Source organism: Meleagris gallopavo, chromosome 12 (assembly GCF_000146605.3).
Source record: "Meleagris gallopavo isolate NT-WF06-2002-E0010 breed Aviagen turkey brand Nicholas breeding stock chromosome 12, Turkey_5.1, whole genome shotgun sequence".
In the NCBI taxonomy this organism is placed as follows: Eukaryota; Metazoa; Chordata; class Aves; order Galliformes; family Phasianidae; genus Meleagris; species Meleagris gallopavo.
Window position 1 is genome coordinate 18,131,825 of NC_015022.2, and position 15,000 is coordinate 18,146,824.

General features: G+C 40.3%; 1 protein-coding gene across 7 annotated transcripts in view; it reads left to right on the top strand.

Annotated features, from left to right (window-relative positions):
* The window catches only part of IQCH (IQ motif containing H), a 62,254-nt gene that overhangs the window by 188 nt on the left and 47,066 nt on the right, over positions 1-15,000 (top strand). For 2 of the 7 annotated variants that reach the window (XM_019619590.2, XM_019619594.2), the window contains exons 2-8: positions 312-434; positions 758-855; positions 1,199-1,313; positions 5,745-5,867; positions 12,111-12,243; positions 12,940-13,065; positions 13,971-14,182. In XM_019619590.2, the coding sequence (XP_019475135.1) occupies positions 312-434; positions 758-855; positions 1,199-1,313; positions 5,745-5,867; positions 12,111-12,243; positions 12,940-13,065; positions 13,971-14,182 (930 nt within the window). Of the gene's footprint in view, positions 1-32; positions 38-121; positions 856-1,198; positions 1,314-5,744; positions 5,868-12,110; positions 12,244-12,939; positions 13,066-13,970; positions 14,183-15,000 lie in introns of those variants that run through there. The other 5 variants (XM_019619595.2, XM_019619591.2, XM_010717602.3 and 2 more) reach the window with 5 other exon arrangements.

Sequence of the window (15,000 nt, forward strand, 5' to 3'; positions counted from 1 at the left end):
GGTGGGTGCCGTGTTGTGCCGTGCCGTGTTGCTGCGGGTTCTTTGACCCATCGCCCTCCTGATGCTTACTGACATTGATTCGTTGTTTCAATTATGTTTTTGTTCGCTTGTTTTCCCCCAGGTTTCTTCCTGATCAACGGCTTTAAATGTGTTGGGGTTGTGTTTCTCTCTCACTTGTAAAAGCGCAGAATTCAGGGAGGCTGTGTGTATTTCTTTGCTGCGTTTAGGAGGCGTTGGTTTGGGTTGAACGCTGCCGTGTAACCGCACGGGTCTGGGGACGGGGATGACCTCTGTCATGACTCGCTTCTTAGGTTCAAGAAGATCTGCACAAGCTTAAAGACAAAGTGAAAAATATCAGCTTGAAAGGAAATGTGGAAGCTGAGGATATCAGCGACCTGGAAACAGCAATTGAAAGAACTGAGTTTGGGCTGAGAGTAAGTAATATAGGGCAGATCCAGAGGACGGCTCGTCTCTGAGATCAGCGGCTGGACACACGGCCGTGTGCGGCTGTCCTGGAGCCCCTCTCTGAGCGGTGAATGGTAGGATTGATTGCACACTGTGGTTCAGTACCGTGGCTTCCCTTTGCTGGTGTGCTCAGAATTGATTGTTTTGCGTTTCTTAGCTTTGGCCAAAATCTGATTGAGTCCAACAGAAGCACAAAGCCTATCAACTTTTCGGTCAAGGGAGGATCTAGTTTGCTAAGTTAACGCATCCCTCGTACTTTTGTAATTGTCTAAACCTTTTTCCCCTCTGGCAGAAACATGCTGAAAACTATTTAAGTGCTGTAAGCAGAGAAGTGTTAACTATTTCTGCTACTGACAATGAAGAAGTACGTTCCAAACAGCCCCCTGAATGGTAAGTGAAACATCTGCTTCGTGGCAGAGACAAACAAAGGCAGCAAGACAGAAAAACTGCAGCATCAGAATCTTGTGAAGCAAATGGGGATGTTGGCCCAACTTAAGTTATTTTGGGTCATTTACTATTTGAGTTGCATTCTGTATAAGTTAAATCAATACAAAAGTTTATGCTGTCTTAAGTAGCTACAGCAACCTACCGCTAGCACTTGTGATTTTTTGCTTAATAAAAGTTTAAACAAGAATGCAGTCTTTTAGATGCAACCAGATGGGAGCAGTGTGCATTTAATAGGTGACATCAAGGTAGGTTTTACAGACCTCACTGTTTTTTCTTTCTAACACAGGGGCCTTCAATGTGGTGCTTCTGAGAACCAGCTGGTTTTACCACCGGTGCCCGTTGAGTCCATGACTGCCCAGGCATGCAGCAGAGCAGCACTGCGCCTTTCTCCAGGCTCACAGGTCTGAAATCACACATCACTTGTTTCCCAGACACTGCACTAAATGGGTGGACTGGCATCTCGTAGGTACCGGTTGATCCCATGGCCTTTTGTTCTGGCTCCATGTGAGTTCAGGGTTTGATAACACGGCATCTGGTGACTGAATTGTTACAGACCCTCAGCAGAATGAGGGAGCTGAGGAGCAGGAGCCTTCTCCCTGCTTCTGGGTAAAATCAAGGTTAGGAAGGACTTCAGTATCATTGTGGTGCATCCATTTCCCATGTATGCTGATAAGGAATCCTGAAACCAGATGTTTATTCTGTTGTAAGGTCCCAGTCCAGCAAATACCATATGCATAGCTGCAGTTCTGCAAGAAATGCCTTTGAAATAAAAGGGATTGTATCCTGGAATAGCATGAGTTTGTGTTATGTGAGACCAGTTCTCTGGTTTGGCTTTGTGTAAGAGATATGCAGAGCTGTGGGAACAGTTTTCTTTCTTATATAGGGCAGTAACCTCTGTGTTAAGTTCAGATCCAACATTTGAAGTCCAACATTTCACTGTCTTCCAAAACTGTAATCCTTGTAATTAATTTAAAGCCTTCTGAAAATGTTTGTATCTGAAGTACTTTTTATTTTTATTTCAAGATCTGACTTTCGTCGGGTGAGTTTTCTGGTAGTTTCCTCAAACACATTTTAAAAACAAATGTATGTAATTAATTGAGTAAAAAATACCCATTGTCACAACTTTGGGTTATTACAATTTAAATTCAAGGGAAGTTTGGTAAGTAAGTGGGAGCTTTAAGGAGAGGCGTTCTGTTGTACTGTTACCAGGAGTGACATGCAATTGTATGGCCAGAGTGAGCAGCCTGGCACTCCTATTCTTTATAAAAGAAGTCTCGCCATGAAGTAATATTTTAATATTACTTACTCTTGAAGTGATGAAAAAGTGCAGTGAGAGCTCTGAGTTTTGTTAACTTGCTCAAGTTTCTTTACTCAGTAGAACTACAGAAATGAAATTCTGTGAGATTGTACTGAAGAAGTTGGAAATCTTTTTATATATGTTTTATGTTTGTATAAAATGTTGCTGTTACTGTTTTGAAAATATTTTCATTTGTAATTGGCAAAGAATATGAACTGTGATGTTTGTTGACTGACGTACTCCTGGCTTTCTCAGTTTTGAATGGAGAAGAATGGTGCTTGGTGGTGTTTTGAAAGCAGAGTGCAGTTTGCCAATATCCCAACCCTGTCCTGTATGAACACACATATGTTTGAAACAAATCGACAGAGTGCAGCTACTCTGAACACTCCCCATTATCAGTGGTTTTATAGCTCTTCGTGTGCACCAGTGAGCTTAAATTACAGGGGAGCTCATGCTGTATGCTGCCCTGACTTTCTCTTTTCATTTCTATATCCAGTGCATCTGCTTAGAGATGCACACCCAGTGTCACACGAGCTGCCCCTCATTTCCCACGATGAGGAAAGGGGCAAACAGTGCTGTTCTGCCAGCTGTTCCACATGCCTGTCCACATGCCAACATAAAAAGCTTTTATTATTGAATAGTTGTGAAATCCAGCTGGGAAATTACCACCTGCAGTTCCTCACTTCCTGTCTCTGCCTCACTAGCAACTATGAACATTTTTTGGTTTTATTTAAGTGTACTTTTGTGTTTTCTCCACTCAGAATAACAGGTCTGTGAACAAATAGCTTTCCATCTGCAGGCAGTATTTCTGGTTATGTAGGCTTGAAGAAATCAACTTCTCGACTCTCGGAGGTTCTGAGAGAAATGAATAATTCACAGAGTGATATTTTTGTGCTTTGCAATCTGTAGTAGGTCGTGTGACAGCAGAAATGGAGCTCAGGTTGTGTTTGTGGCAGTTAGGATAAAATAATGTTGGAGTCACACGAGCACAGATGCAATTTTCACATAGAATTCTTGTTGTGAGTGAAATAGCTTGCCCACAGGTGTCAGGATGGGCTTAAAATTATTCTTTAGTCACAAGGATGGTATTTCTGAGTCATAGCAGCAGCAGGATGAGGCTGGGTGAACCTGGGGAGTTGTGAAGCACTGTCCCTCCTTTTTTGTTGTTTTTTTTTTTGTTTTTTGTTTTTTCTCATTATGTGTTGTAATTGGGTTTGTTCTGATGATGTCGATGCCTGAGAGCCATAAAAGGTGTCTTCCTCCTGCAGTAATTATAAAGACTCCAAGTGAATATTCTCTCATCTCTAATAGAATTAAAGATGTAAATGAAACACTGTTTCTGGAAGGCTCTAGAATATGGAAGTGCCACCAATAGACTTGAAAAGTGGTTTAGTTACTGGTAATGTATGTTGTTTCAAAGACGAACATAATGTAATTCGTTCATAAGGGAGTCAGACTCTATTTGAAACCATGCACCACCTGTAACTGCAAAACAGAACTGAGTTTGACCTGGTGGCTTGCCACAGCAAAATGCTCTCGGCTCTGAAATGTTTTCTGTGTTGAAGTATAAGAGGGAGTGAATCCTTAACTGATCACATCAGCTTGTTTTGTATATTCCTGCGTACACCGTGCTAATAACAGAGCACAATAATTCCCATTCTCACAGGGTGCTGTATCAGCATCATAACATGGTTTGCACTGCCTTTCTCATCTGTTTCATAAAACACGAAGATGGCTCAAGGTAGTTTAAATACAAGACACTGGGGAAGGCAGACAGAAGGACCCATGATAGCACCCTGCTGCTATAGAATTGCCCACTGCCACACGCCAGCCTATGCAGTGACCTTTATTGGTGTGTTACTGTTATTTTGTTTGAGTTTTGTTTTTCAAATTAAGCGTTTCCATTCTTGTTACACTGGGTGGAATCTGCCACTCCGGTGCTGATCGCTGCACTGTCTGATTGGGGAATTTGCATTGTGAGTCATCTCCTATTTTAATTGAGAAGATGCTCAGGTTTTCCCAATTCTTGTTTAATAGCACAAGCAGTTTCCTTTCCGTACAGTAGTGTTATAGTAATAAAATAAATACCACAAAATCACTGATGAGGTGCAAATTGAACTTTCTGTCTCTGTGCAGCCATGTGGGTAAAAGAGTAATTGGCTTGGATAATAACTTTTGTTCTTACAGATCCAGATCTAAAGGAGTGTCTCATTGATACATCTGCTTGTAATTACTATCAAAATAAAGGAATATATTGTGCAGATAAATAAATTCACCAGGTTTTAGTGCTTAGACAAAGTAATGCAATTCCTTCTTAGCTCAAACGTACCTCCAACAATTCTTGCACTTGTCATGGCATGTTTTGTTTGTCAGAAAATACAATTTTCATAAATTCCTCTATTATGATTACACAACAGAAGTATCAGCAGAGAGTTCTCATCTATAAATATCATTAGTTGGATTTCACACAGTAAGAGGGCTTTTTGCATTCCCACATCCATGCCCTGGGAAACAAGCACAGCAGTGGCAGGGCTCCAGCTGCTCTCAATAACTGTGCTGTGCTGACATGCCTGGTGCCCCGTTCCTCCCTGCCACCTCAGGACTCTTCCCTCTTTGGCACTGGTCAGTAAATAAACCCTGCTGGGTGCAGAGACTGCTCAGTAAGCAATAAAAGCATTGGGAGGTATCACTGCAATTAGTACAGACATAAATGAAAGCACATGCGTTATCATGAACTGAAATGTTTTCACCTCAAGACGCTTTCAGAGCACAAAAATATATGACACCACCTCTGGGTTTTATAGGATATGTGCTTCAGGTCAGGACTGCATGTTGGGTATGTCTCTGCGTATTTCTGGTTTGATGCATACTTTGCACACCCTTGACTAGTTCACCAGGTTGTTTTGTAAGGCTGAGATGCAAAATCGATGGGGAAAGTAATCTGAGATTTACCTGAGACATCATTCAGGGAAAGAAATATCCATGTCAGCATCATATAAAACGCGACTTTAACTCTTCCTCTCTAACAGGATAATTTGTATTAATAGTTGGGAATTTTTTCTAAAAATGTTATTTGCTTTGTTTGTGTTTCCTAACTTGTAATTATTAAATCATTTGTTATGGCACAGGTACATGGAATTTAGAACTGACCCCTGTTAACCAAGTCAGTGAAACACTCTTTTGCACTTAAAACGTTACTCAAAGATGTGCAAATCTGGGACTTTCAGAACACTGCAGTGACATTAATTGAACAAATTTGGAATACGTGCCAGTAGTGGTTTGATGCCTTATTATGCTGTTTGTCTAATCAACACGCGCTTTTCCACTGTTTGCCCAGCTCTGAGGGGACAGTGAGGTAACGGCGTTTTTTTAGTCATCGTTTTGCACGTTTGCATCATTTTGTAACGTTAGTCAATCCCTGAATACTTATGGCCTACTGTTTTTGCATCATTTTGTAACGTTAGTCAATCCCTGAATACTTATGGCCTACTGTTTTAAGACCATGCACATTCCATGTTTCCATTACATGTTTCAGAAGCAGCTGGAAATGGATATGAAGGTTATGCTTGACCCAGAAAGCATCAATAAGAAAGCTGTTTTGAAACAAAAGAGCTATGAGACCAGGCTGCCACGTATAACTAAGAAAAAACCTGCTCCTGTAAGTAACTTTTGTTGTCCTGTGGACTTGCACACGTTGGCTGTTCACCAGTAAAGTTAATACAGATCAGACCTAACTAAAAAACTGTACGTTGTAAGGGAAAGTACCTCATAGTTTTCTATTTGTTGACATTCATACGTAACAAAGCTCTCTGAGTGACAACACTGGGAAAAACAAACATGCAGCATAACAGTTATGGGTAGTGAAACCTCAGTCCAGCAAAAGTATAAATGTGTGTGGGAATGTGTGTAATCATGGTAAGATTAGGAAGAGGAACAAACGGGAGCTTGTGGAGGTCAGGCTGTGACCCAGAGATCAAGGAAGGGTGGACTTTTGCTTATTTATTCCACAGATGTTTCTTTACAAGATGTGAGCACATCCTGTTTTCAAATGCCAGTAGGGTTGTTGTGAATGAGCCTAGAGCACCTGTACTTCGCTTTGATGCTAGTTTCAACTGACTTTAATAAAAGAAGGAATCCTGCCATAGGGCTGCAGCATCAGAAATCAGTGTCGCTCAGCAGGAAAATAGAGATTACACTGAATCAGAATCCTTGAGCAAATTCATGAATGTAGTGTGCTCACAGTTGAGCTTTGAGGGATTCTGAAGCACAGCGTTTCATCCAGCTCAGTAAAGCTGTTTCCCTTGGTACAGAACACCTCTCAAGGCCCCTGAGGGTCCCCTGACCGGTGGCCACATCATGACCCTTCTCTCTGCTCCTACACTGCTTAAGTTGTGCTACATTACGCTTTGAGTCCTCCCACTTTCTGTTCTGCAACCGCTGCTCCTCTGAAATACCACGAGAAGAGATCAGTTATGTTCTCAAATTTAGTGCAACACTGTGGTCCACGTGAAAGAACATGCCCAACAGTCTTGTACAAGAGTGCTCTCCTAGAATTTACTTTTACAATGGAAGCATTATGCAGCAAGTCCAGTGCCATAAGATTCTGGGGGGTTTGGTTTTAGGTACCAGAAGCAATCTGTGAATGGCACAGTTGTAAGCTGCCACTTATAAAAGTGATTTTTGAAAGCTATTGCCCAGACTAAAGGGTGATTTGTCTAAGCCTGTGATATACAGTTAATTAGAGAAAAGCATCATGGCTAATAGCTTTTTAGAACCACTCTAAAACCCTCACAGAGAGGAATGTTACGCTGCTGAGTGCCATGTGTTTTACTGCTCTCACTGAAACATATCCAAGAAAACTTCTTCATGTTGACTGAAATTACAAACAGTATAAATTAGTCAAACTTCTGATACATATTCACAGTTGATGTTTGTGATAGGGAGATTGGATGAAAAACAAGAGGGTATTTCCTGTCTGTCATGTATCTTACAGCTTTCTTAAGCAGATGCTTTTAAGTGTTTTTGCACTGCATGACACGATCTTTGTTTTGAAATGTTCTGCCTTCGCTGGGGGTACAGTTTTGCAATTAGATTCACAAAGTCTACTACCTAGATTGTGGACAAAGGCATTTTTGTTAAGTGTGAGGTGTACAAGCACTCAGTGCAGCGATAGCTGGAGATCACCGATGGTAACTGAAACAAATCCGTGTGTAGTTGCAGGTCTAAAACTGTATGGCCTTTACTTTTGGGAAGCAAAAAACAGCAAGAAGAATGAAGTTAGGTACTGCCTACCTTATTTTTGCTAATCAGCCATTAGAGGGCAATATCTGTACACACGCACACACGGGATCTCACACACGTGCAGACACGTGAGCGTACCCATGTACCTGCTCCACATATGTACGTAAATTCAGTGATCATCCCCCCCCAAAAAATCAGTGGCAGAAGGACTCTCCCAGCGACGTGAATGAGAAACAAATCACTTCGTTAACTGCATTCACCTCTTTCTCCAACAGTTCTCAGCATCTGAGTTTTCAAGGCGACCTGAGCATTTTTACACGCAGTGCAATGGCAGGCAGGCTGGCTGTAACTGAGTGGGTCCACACGGAGCACACAGGCTTTTTTGCTATCTTGCCATTTGAGTAGCTTGAAAAATTATTTTCGTTTTCAAACTTCTAAGATCTCATTTTTTTCATGAAAAATTTCTTTGTCTTTTGTTGTATACTGATATATTATGACAGAAACTGCAAGTGATTAATTGTGCCGTTACTGTTGGCCTTCTGTATTTCTTTGGATAGATAAGCACTAATGCTGCATCCTCTGTAGTTATCTTCAAATGAGAAATGTAATTCTGTTGGAAACACCATGGTCAGACCGGGCATTGCTTTATTTTGTAGACTACATATGGATAACAAATGAAAAAAGACAAGCAGACAATAATTAAGTATGCACTCTTCCCGTGAGGATCCAGCAAAACAAACAGTAATCTGAACTGCAGCAAAAATAATTCTGGCTAACTGCTGCAATGTAGAAAAGATTCACAACTATATGTTTCATTTCCATAGGACTGCTGTTCTTTTATAGAATTATACTGGCACTTTTTGGTCCCTGTTTTCATATAAATATATATTATGCTGTAAACTTAGGAACCTCTTAATTTATTCATGAGTTAGAATTTAATATGGTGATGATTTCTAGCCTTTATGAGTTGCATCTTATATAGCGTGGCTGTAATGGTGATGGCAGTGATTCTGTTTTGCTGGTTGGTTTTTTTTAGCTAAGTTATTTGAGTGCAATCTCTAGTTATATCCTCAGTTCTTTGCACTGTGCTAATCACTAAGGCTTATCACTGAGGGTCTATTCATTTCCAGAGCTATAAATTAAGGCAGAGCTTGGCATTTCTTTTCCTTTCGGATTATTAGAAGTTGTAGGAGAAGAGCAGGACTTTGGTCCTCAAAATCGGATTCTTTGAAACTCGTGTATCTGGTGATAATTACAGTCAGAGCACGGTTTGTCAATGGTAGCAGAATGAGACCTAAACCAATCGATGCTACATGACAGTAATTCAAAATAAGCTTGTTGCATTTGTCTTACGGTATGTAATCATAATAAACAGCACAGTGGATTAATAAAATCATCCTGTCACTAAAATTAAAAAGGAAATAATTGGTGAGATGGAGTTAACTTAACAGATGAGTGAAGTCAGAATCCTTTCAACCTAGAAATGGGAATGTGAAGGTCACCTCCATCTCAGATGACAAACGTAGAATGTTTTGTTGGTAAACAAATTAATCTTTTGAAAGGTCACCATTTGTTTTAAGGTTTTCTCCAGTTCTTGTCATCTGGAATTGGAGACTGACTGTCATTTTGCTAGGTAGGGGTGCAGCCGAAGCTGCTGAAGCTGCTTCTGTACATATCAGCATTCCTCAACAAAACTCAGTGCCTGATTGTGATGCTATGGGCTGCTGGTTTACAGCTGTCTCCGGACAAGAATGGAGGGCCACCCCTGAATTCCAATAAGATGGTCCTGCATATTCTGCCTGATGTAAACTGGCCCTTTGCCCATAAGTAAAATGTATTGTAGTTCAAGCCAGCAATTATCTTTCTTACTTCCTTCTGTGCTGCTTCTGTTCCCTTTTTCAAAAAACAGATGTGAGATTCACCAAAGTTCTCCATCTATTCTCTCTTGCACCTGCTAAGGCAGGATTTTGATGGAGGTGTATTGCTGGGAGAGCTAGCAGGAGGCCGTCAAAGGAGCAAAGCTTGATTTTTCCAATAACGTGGAAAATTAATGATTCAGAGATATCTCTGATTAGTTTAAGAGCTTAAAGTAGGTAAGAATAATGTGTGAAACCTGTTGCTGAAGATGCCCACTTAGCGCATATTGAAGGTTATATGTTGGGCCTTCTGTTTAAATTGGAGTTTATTCTATTTAGATAAACAAAATGTGAGAGAAATACTGGTGTCACAGTGTTGCATCTCGTGGAAACTGTATTAATGATCAGATAGATAAAATGCAGGACTACATAAACTGGAACGAAAAAGACAAACTTGGATTTTCTCTGTGATTTTCCCACTCAGAAATTTTCTTGAATAAGAAGTCCTTTATTACCACTGGGTATTCCTGCACTGAATTCCATATGCTGGTTCTTAGTCTCAGGGGACCAAAAGCAGGTCATTCGAAACCAGAATTAAGCACTTTATTTACTTACCATGTATTACTAAGATTATTTGGCTTGATCATCAGAATGAGGCGCTTTCTTTTCAGATATTTGTAATTAGCTCATTCAGTTGTTTAAGATTTTTCTTCCCAAGAATTGTGGTTAAAACAACAGGGTCAGAGTCCCTCAACACACCCACATCCATTTCTAAAGCTGGGCACCATGCGCTTTTCCGGCAGAGCTGCCATTCTGCAGGAGACCAACCAGCAGTTCTGAGATTACTTTAGAGAGTTCTGTAGGTATCCTGCAGTGTATTTCATCAGGATCCACCAATGTGAGAGCCTCTGAGCCTTACCTACCTGATCTGTGTGGTGCTTAAGGTGGCCTGAGACCTCTTCCCTTTTGCACTGGAATAAATGTGCCTTCTCCAGGCTTTTACCTGCCAGCTTTCTGAGCATACTGAAAACTGGCCTTACTGCCACTGATTTGATTTTACTATTTCATCCTTCTCTTTGTGGGGATTATTAACTGTGTACATCAAATCTCAGTAGGATCTTAATCAAAAATACGAAGGCAGATGGCAATTTGGAGCAGACAATCATGAAATGATTGATTGTTGTTACATACCTTTTCCACCATTGCTATCAAGTTGAGGGGTTTTCTAATACTCGGAAAATCTCATTTATCTAATCTTCTTGGTTGATAAACTATAGTTTCGAGGCATGCTACTGATCATCTTTCCTTTGTATTTAATAATAGACTATATTCTTTTCTGGGGGAAAGACATACATATATTTTCAAAAACAGTTGTTCTGGTTAAATATTGCTGTCTAGGTTAAAAAAAAGAAAGAAAGAAAGAAAACAAATAGAAAACTAATCAGAAAATCCCTATGGTGTTGCAACAAGTGCCCCATTTAAAATAAAGCAAAAAGAAAAAATCAAGAGGGAGAGGTTTATCCACAGGAGAAAAACACTTTAGAAAGGGTAATAGAATTGTTTTTCTCATGTCCCAGGTTAATTACGCTCAGAAGTGCTTGAAATGAAAACATAGTTTTTCAGCACACTCCAAGCATATTATACAGCGTAAGCTTTACTCTGCAGTACAGATGAAGTGCTCCCTTCCAGCCCTATAAAACTGTACTTTAAAAGTACCTACCATGAACGGGCAGGCTTTGTGCTGACTTGCGAAAAAGGTACTTGCTGAATCATAACCTCCATAACACATTTCCCTAGAACATATTATTCACACGGGAAGATGTCTGAGATTCTGGTTGTCTCGTAGCACCGTGGCTGCACTGCAGCTCCTCTGTGCTCAGGTTCTGACACGCAGAAGGCAGGTGAGGTGCCTACAGCTTAGGATCCTAGGGGGTTGGGACCCTTTGTTCCAGGATGTTTGGGGTCTGCCCGCACTGCAAACAGAACAGTGCTATTTAGGAGCAGCCAGCTCTTGAATTTATTTCAGGTGAACCCTGAAATAAATCTTTGTCTCCATTTTCTGGTGTCAGTCTGACAAGAGCAAGGAATATCATGCTCTGCTGGTAATAATTCACTGTCTTTAAGTGAGAGTTCTCAGTGATGTTACTTACCTGTCTGGAGTTACGTGTGCTGAAGCTCTGGTTCTCATTCTCTTTAGGAGTTGGGAACAACTTGCAGTCCAGGCAGAAAGTGAGGATACTAAAAATGCTGGAGAACAGGAAAAAAAAAAAGGGAAGTAAGGGAGCTTTAATTCCCACACTAGCACAGCCAGCATGGCACATGTTTCCACATCACATTATTAGGCTGTGTCATTCCCTGCTGTAGTTAAAGAACCTTGAAACTTCAGAACTCTGAGATACTTCTTGTTCCCTGCTTTCTGGATAGTTTCACCTATTTGAATTCCATTAGTATTCATTCATTCTTTCCATATTTTAAAGTAATTCCTTTTCTTTCTGGTGTCATATTGGTGTATGCATTCTGTAATGCCAGAAGCACCAGAAAGCACAATGCACTCATTAAAACCGAGAAAACTTCTTGTGACCCCTTCTTGAACCCCTCATACACTGATTTTTGCATAGCAGAAATCACAAGACAGCAACTGGATTTAATTAACTTCATTTTAAATTACTAAGGTAACGACAGAAAACATTACTGTAGCATAAGAAGTAAAAGCAATGCTTGCACTGTTACATTATTAGATCTTATTTATAGCAGAACTTATATTTATTATTATGTTGAGTAGAAAAATGTCTTTGCAAATCCAGGACTTCTCTGTGTCTTCCCAGACACGTAGTCAGAAGGGAGTGAAGCGTCAAACCAGCAGCCAGCTTTGGGTTTTGCCTGCCTCTCATCGTGTGGACTCTCCCTTACCCCTGTTAGAAGAAGATATGAAGAAAGGTGAGTCACAGGAGTCCACCTGGGCACTGCTGCCAGGCACCAGCTGTACGCCACATAAGCCACGTGGTTTGCTGTTTGCAGCAGCTATCTGGCAATCAAATTTTCTGGCACCTCTAATCTTGTAAGAATTTTTTCTCAAACACTGCAAAGGGTAGAGATTAACTTCAGACCACTCGCTCTGTGTGGTGGTTTAACTTCGTTATGTTGAGCATCAGCCTTCCTGGTTCTTACGTTGTACGTCAGCTGAGTTGCCATAGAAAGAACTGTACCTGATGGAGGATTCTTCTGTAACAAAATTAAATGGTCAAGATAAACAGTTATGATTAATGTCTGGTTATTAATCATTCAATTTTAAGTAGACTTGCACTTGGATAATTTAGTAATCAGTCCACAGTTGTAATTATGTTGTAGCTTATAAAAGTTAATTCTCATCCATTCTGTGTATAACATTGCCATTGTAGAAGCACATCACTCTCAGAATCAGCACTATAATGTGTTTCATGTCTTTGTCAACTTTCATAGGCAAAGCTTACATTCCTCGAATGTCCTTATTAAAAAATTACCTACTGCTTTTGTAGTTTTGATTTAGAATTCAAAGAAGTCGGTTGTGCTATTGTTTAATTCTTTATGGTTTCTGTTTTTTTCTTTCATAACTGGAATGTGTACGAATAGCTCAGTGATGTCATATTCTTGTAGATATTCTGAGCCTAACTGAACGAAGGCTTATCCCTCCAGCAGCAAAGATAACTCTCCAGACACCTGTTGTATCCAAAGCAGCTCCTCTCCATGAATTCCACAGGCAGCGCAAGAAGTCAGCTGTAGGTGAGTACAGATGATTGATGACAGCCAGCAGTTGCATCTCCAACTTTGTGTTCAGGCCCTTGTTTTGTCTCTGGAGGAAGCAGCTGTCTAATGAGCTCTCAGTCAAATTCTTAAAAATACCATTTGCATAAAGATACACACGAGCATCCTGTGTCTTTCAACTGAATGGGAATCAGATTTCTTGAGCCCTGTGAAGATTTGGCCCTTGCTCAGTTCTGAAAATCCTTGTAGGTTTTTACATTCCTGTTTCAAATTCTAAGTGCCTGAATCCAAGATCTGACCATCAGAGTTAAAGCCAACAATATGTAAATCACTGTAAACATGCCTTACGGCATCTGACCGAGTCTCTGTTTTGTCAGAATGGTTCCTCATACCATGCTCTGGTGATGGAATTCTGACCTGAGTCCTCTAACTGTTGTTGCTACAGCTGCTTGTTGCATATGACAGAGCTATCAGCAATAAGAAAATGAGCATGAGCAAAATGAAGAGTGGGCTTAGAAGCCATCCCTATAAAGTTGGAAGTTCTCCTAGTGAAAAGGAGTAGTTGAAAAACTAAAATTCCATATGGAGTAACAAGGAGTGTAAGTGCTAGTATTTTGATGTTATGCTCCTGGTATACTGCATACTGGCACATTAGGAGCTTTTATAAATGAAAACTGTGATACGTTTTCCTTAATATCATCTCAATTTTTGTAATTACAAACATTTGTTTTAGCATGGTTAAGCTTAAGGCTAGCCAGTGACATTCCTAAATGGGTTTTGGTGATATGTCCTGAATATTGCAACCCACTTGGATGTGGGAGCAAACTACAGCATGCCAGTACCTAACAGTGGAATACCAATTTGATGCTATTGTTGCACTTATTTAGCAATGAAACCCATGATACTTTATTTATTTGGTACAGGACAGATTAGTAGTAAGGTGGAACCGGTGAGTACAGACGCTTCCACCTTTCCAAGCTCAAAGGAAGCAACTGGCAGCTCATACTCCTCTAGCAAAGGTAAGACTGCATCACTGCTACCCAGCAGCTCCCTGGATTCGACCAGAAAATCAAAGCCAGCGCAGGCATACCCGGCTCAACAGCTTCAGTGTGAGCTGCAGGCTGCACAGACGCAGGTATTTAGACAGTGAGGTAAATGAATTCTTTATCCATGGTTGTGACATTGTCTTCAGCAGAGCTGGCTTAGGAAGTGACTGTAAGTTGCTCAATTAGAACAGGAGGGTTGGAACCAAACCCAGTAAATAACAAATACTGAAGTGAGTAGGAAATGCTTCTTATATTGCCAGTTTCTACTTTCTCGAATTTGTCTGTGCGTTTATTGAAATTTAGAAGATCAGCCTAGAAAAGATCTTATGAGGTTACCTGGACCTCCAGGCAGAGTTACCTATGCTTGCAACACTGCAGACAGATGTTCTCCTAACCTGTTCTGAAAACTTCCGGTGATAGCAGCTCCACAGTCTCCCTAGGCCATCTGTTCCAGTGCTTAACTAACTATCTTTACTGTTATAAAAGAGTTTTTTAATGTCTCGTCTAAATCTACCTCACTGCAGTTAAGCAAATGTAGTGTTACTCTTTATATTTACAGGAAACTATAGGGGAATTTGACCTTGACTGCTTAATGTTTGCTGGCTGTTCTTGATCCCCATGCAAAAGAAACGTTTTTCTTCCTTTTTTTTCATTTTATCTTTTTAAGCCTAGTGATTGTGTTCCATAGCACACTGTCTGGCATTTTTGACATTTCTTCTATTAAGAAGATCTTTATTTGCAAGCAAACTTGAGAAATGCAAGTTAATGTTCTTAATGTAAATTAAAAAAAAATCTCTAAAAATAGTTTGAAAATAGTGTATTAGATTGAAAATCTCAACTAATGAGTTTCTGGCTGAAGATGCCATAAAATATAGTTCTGATCTTAAAATACAGTTAAGATGCAAGA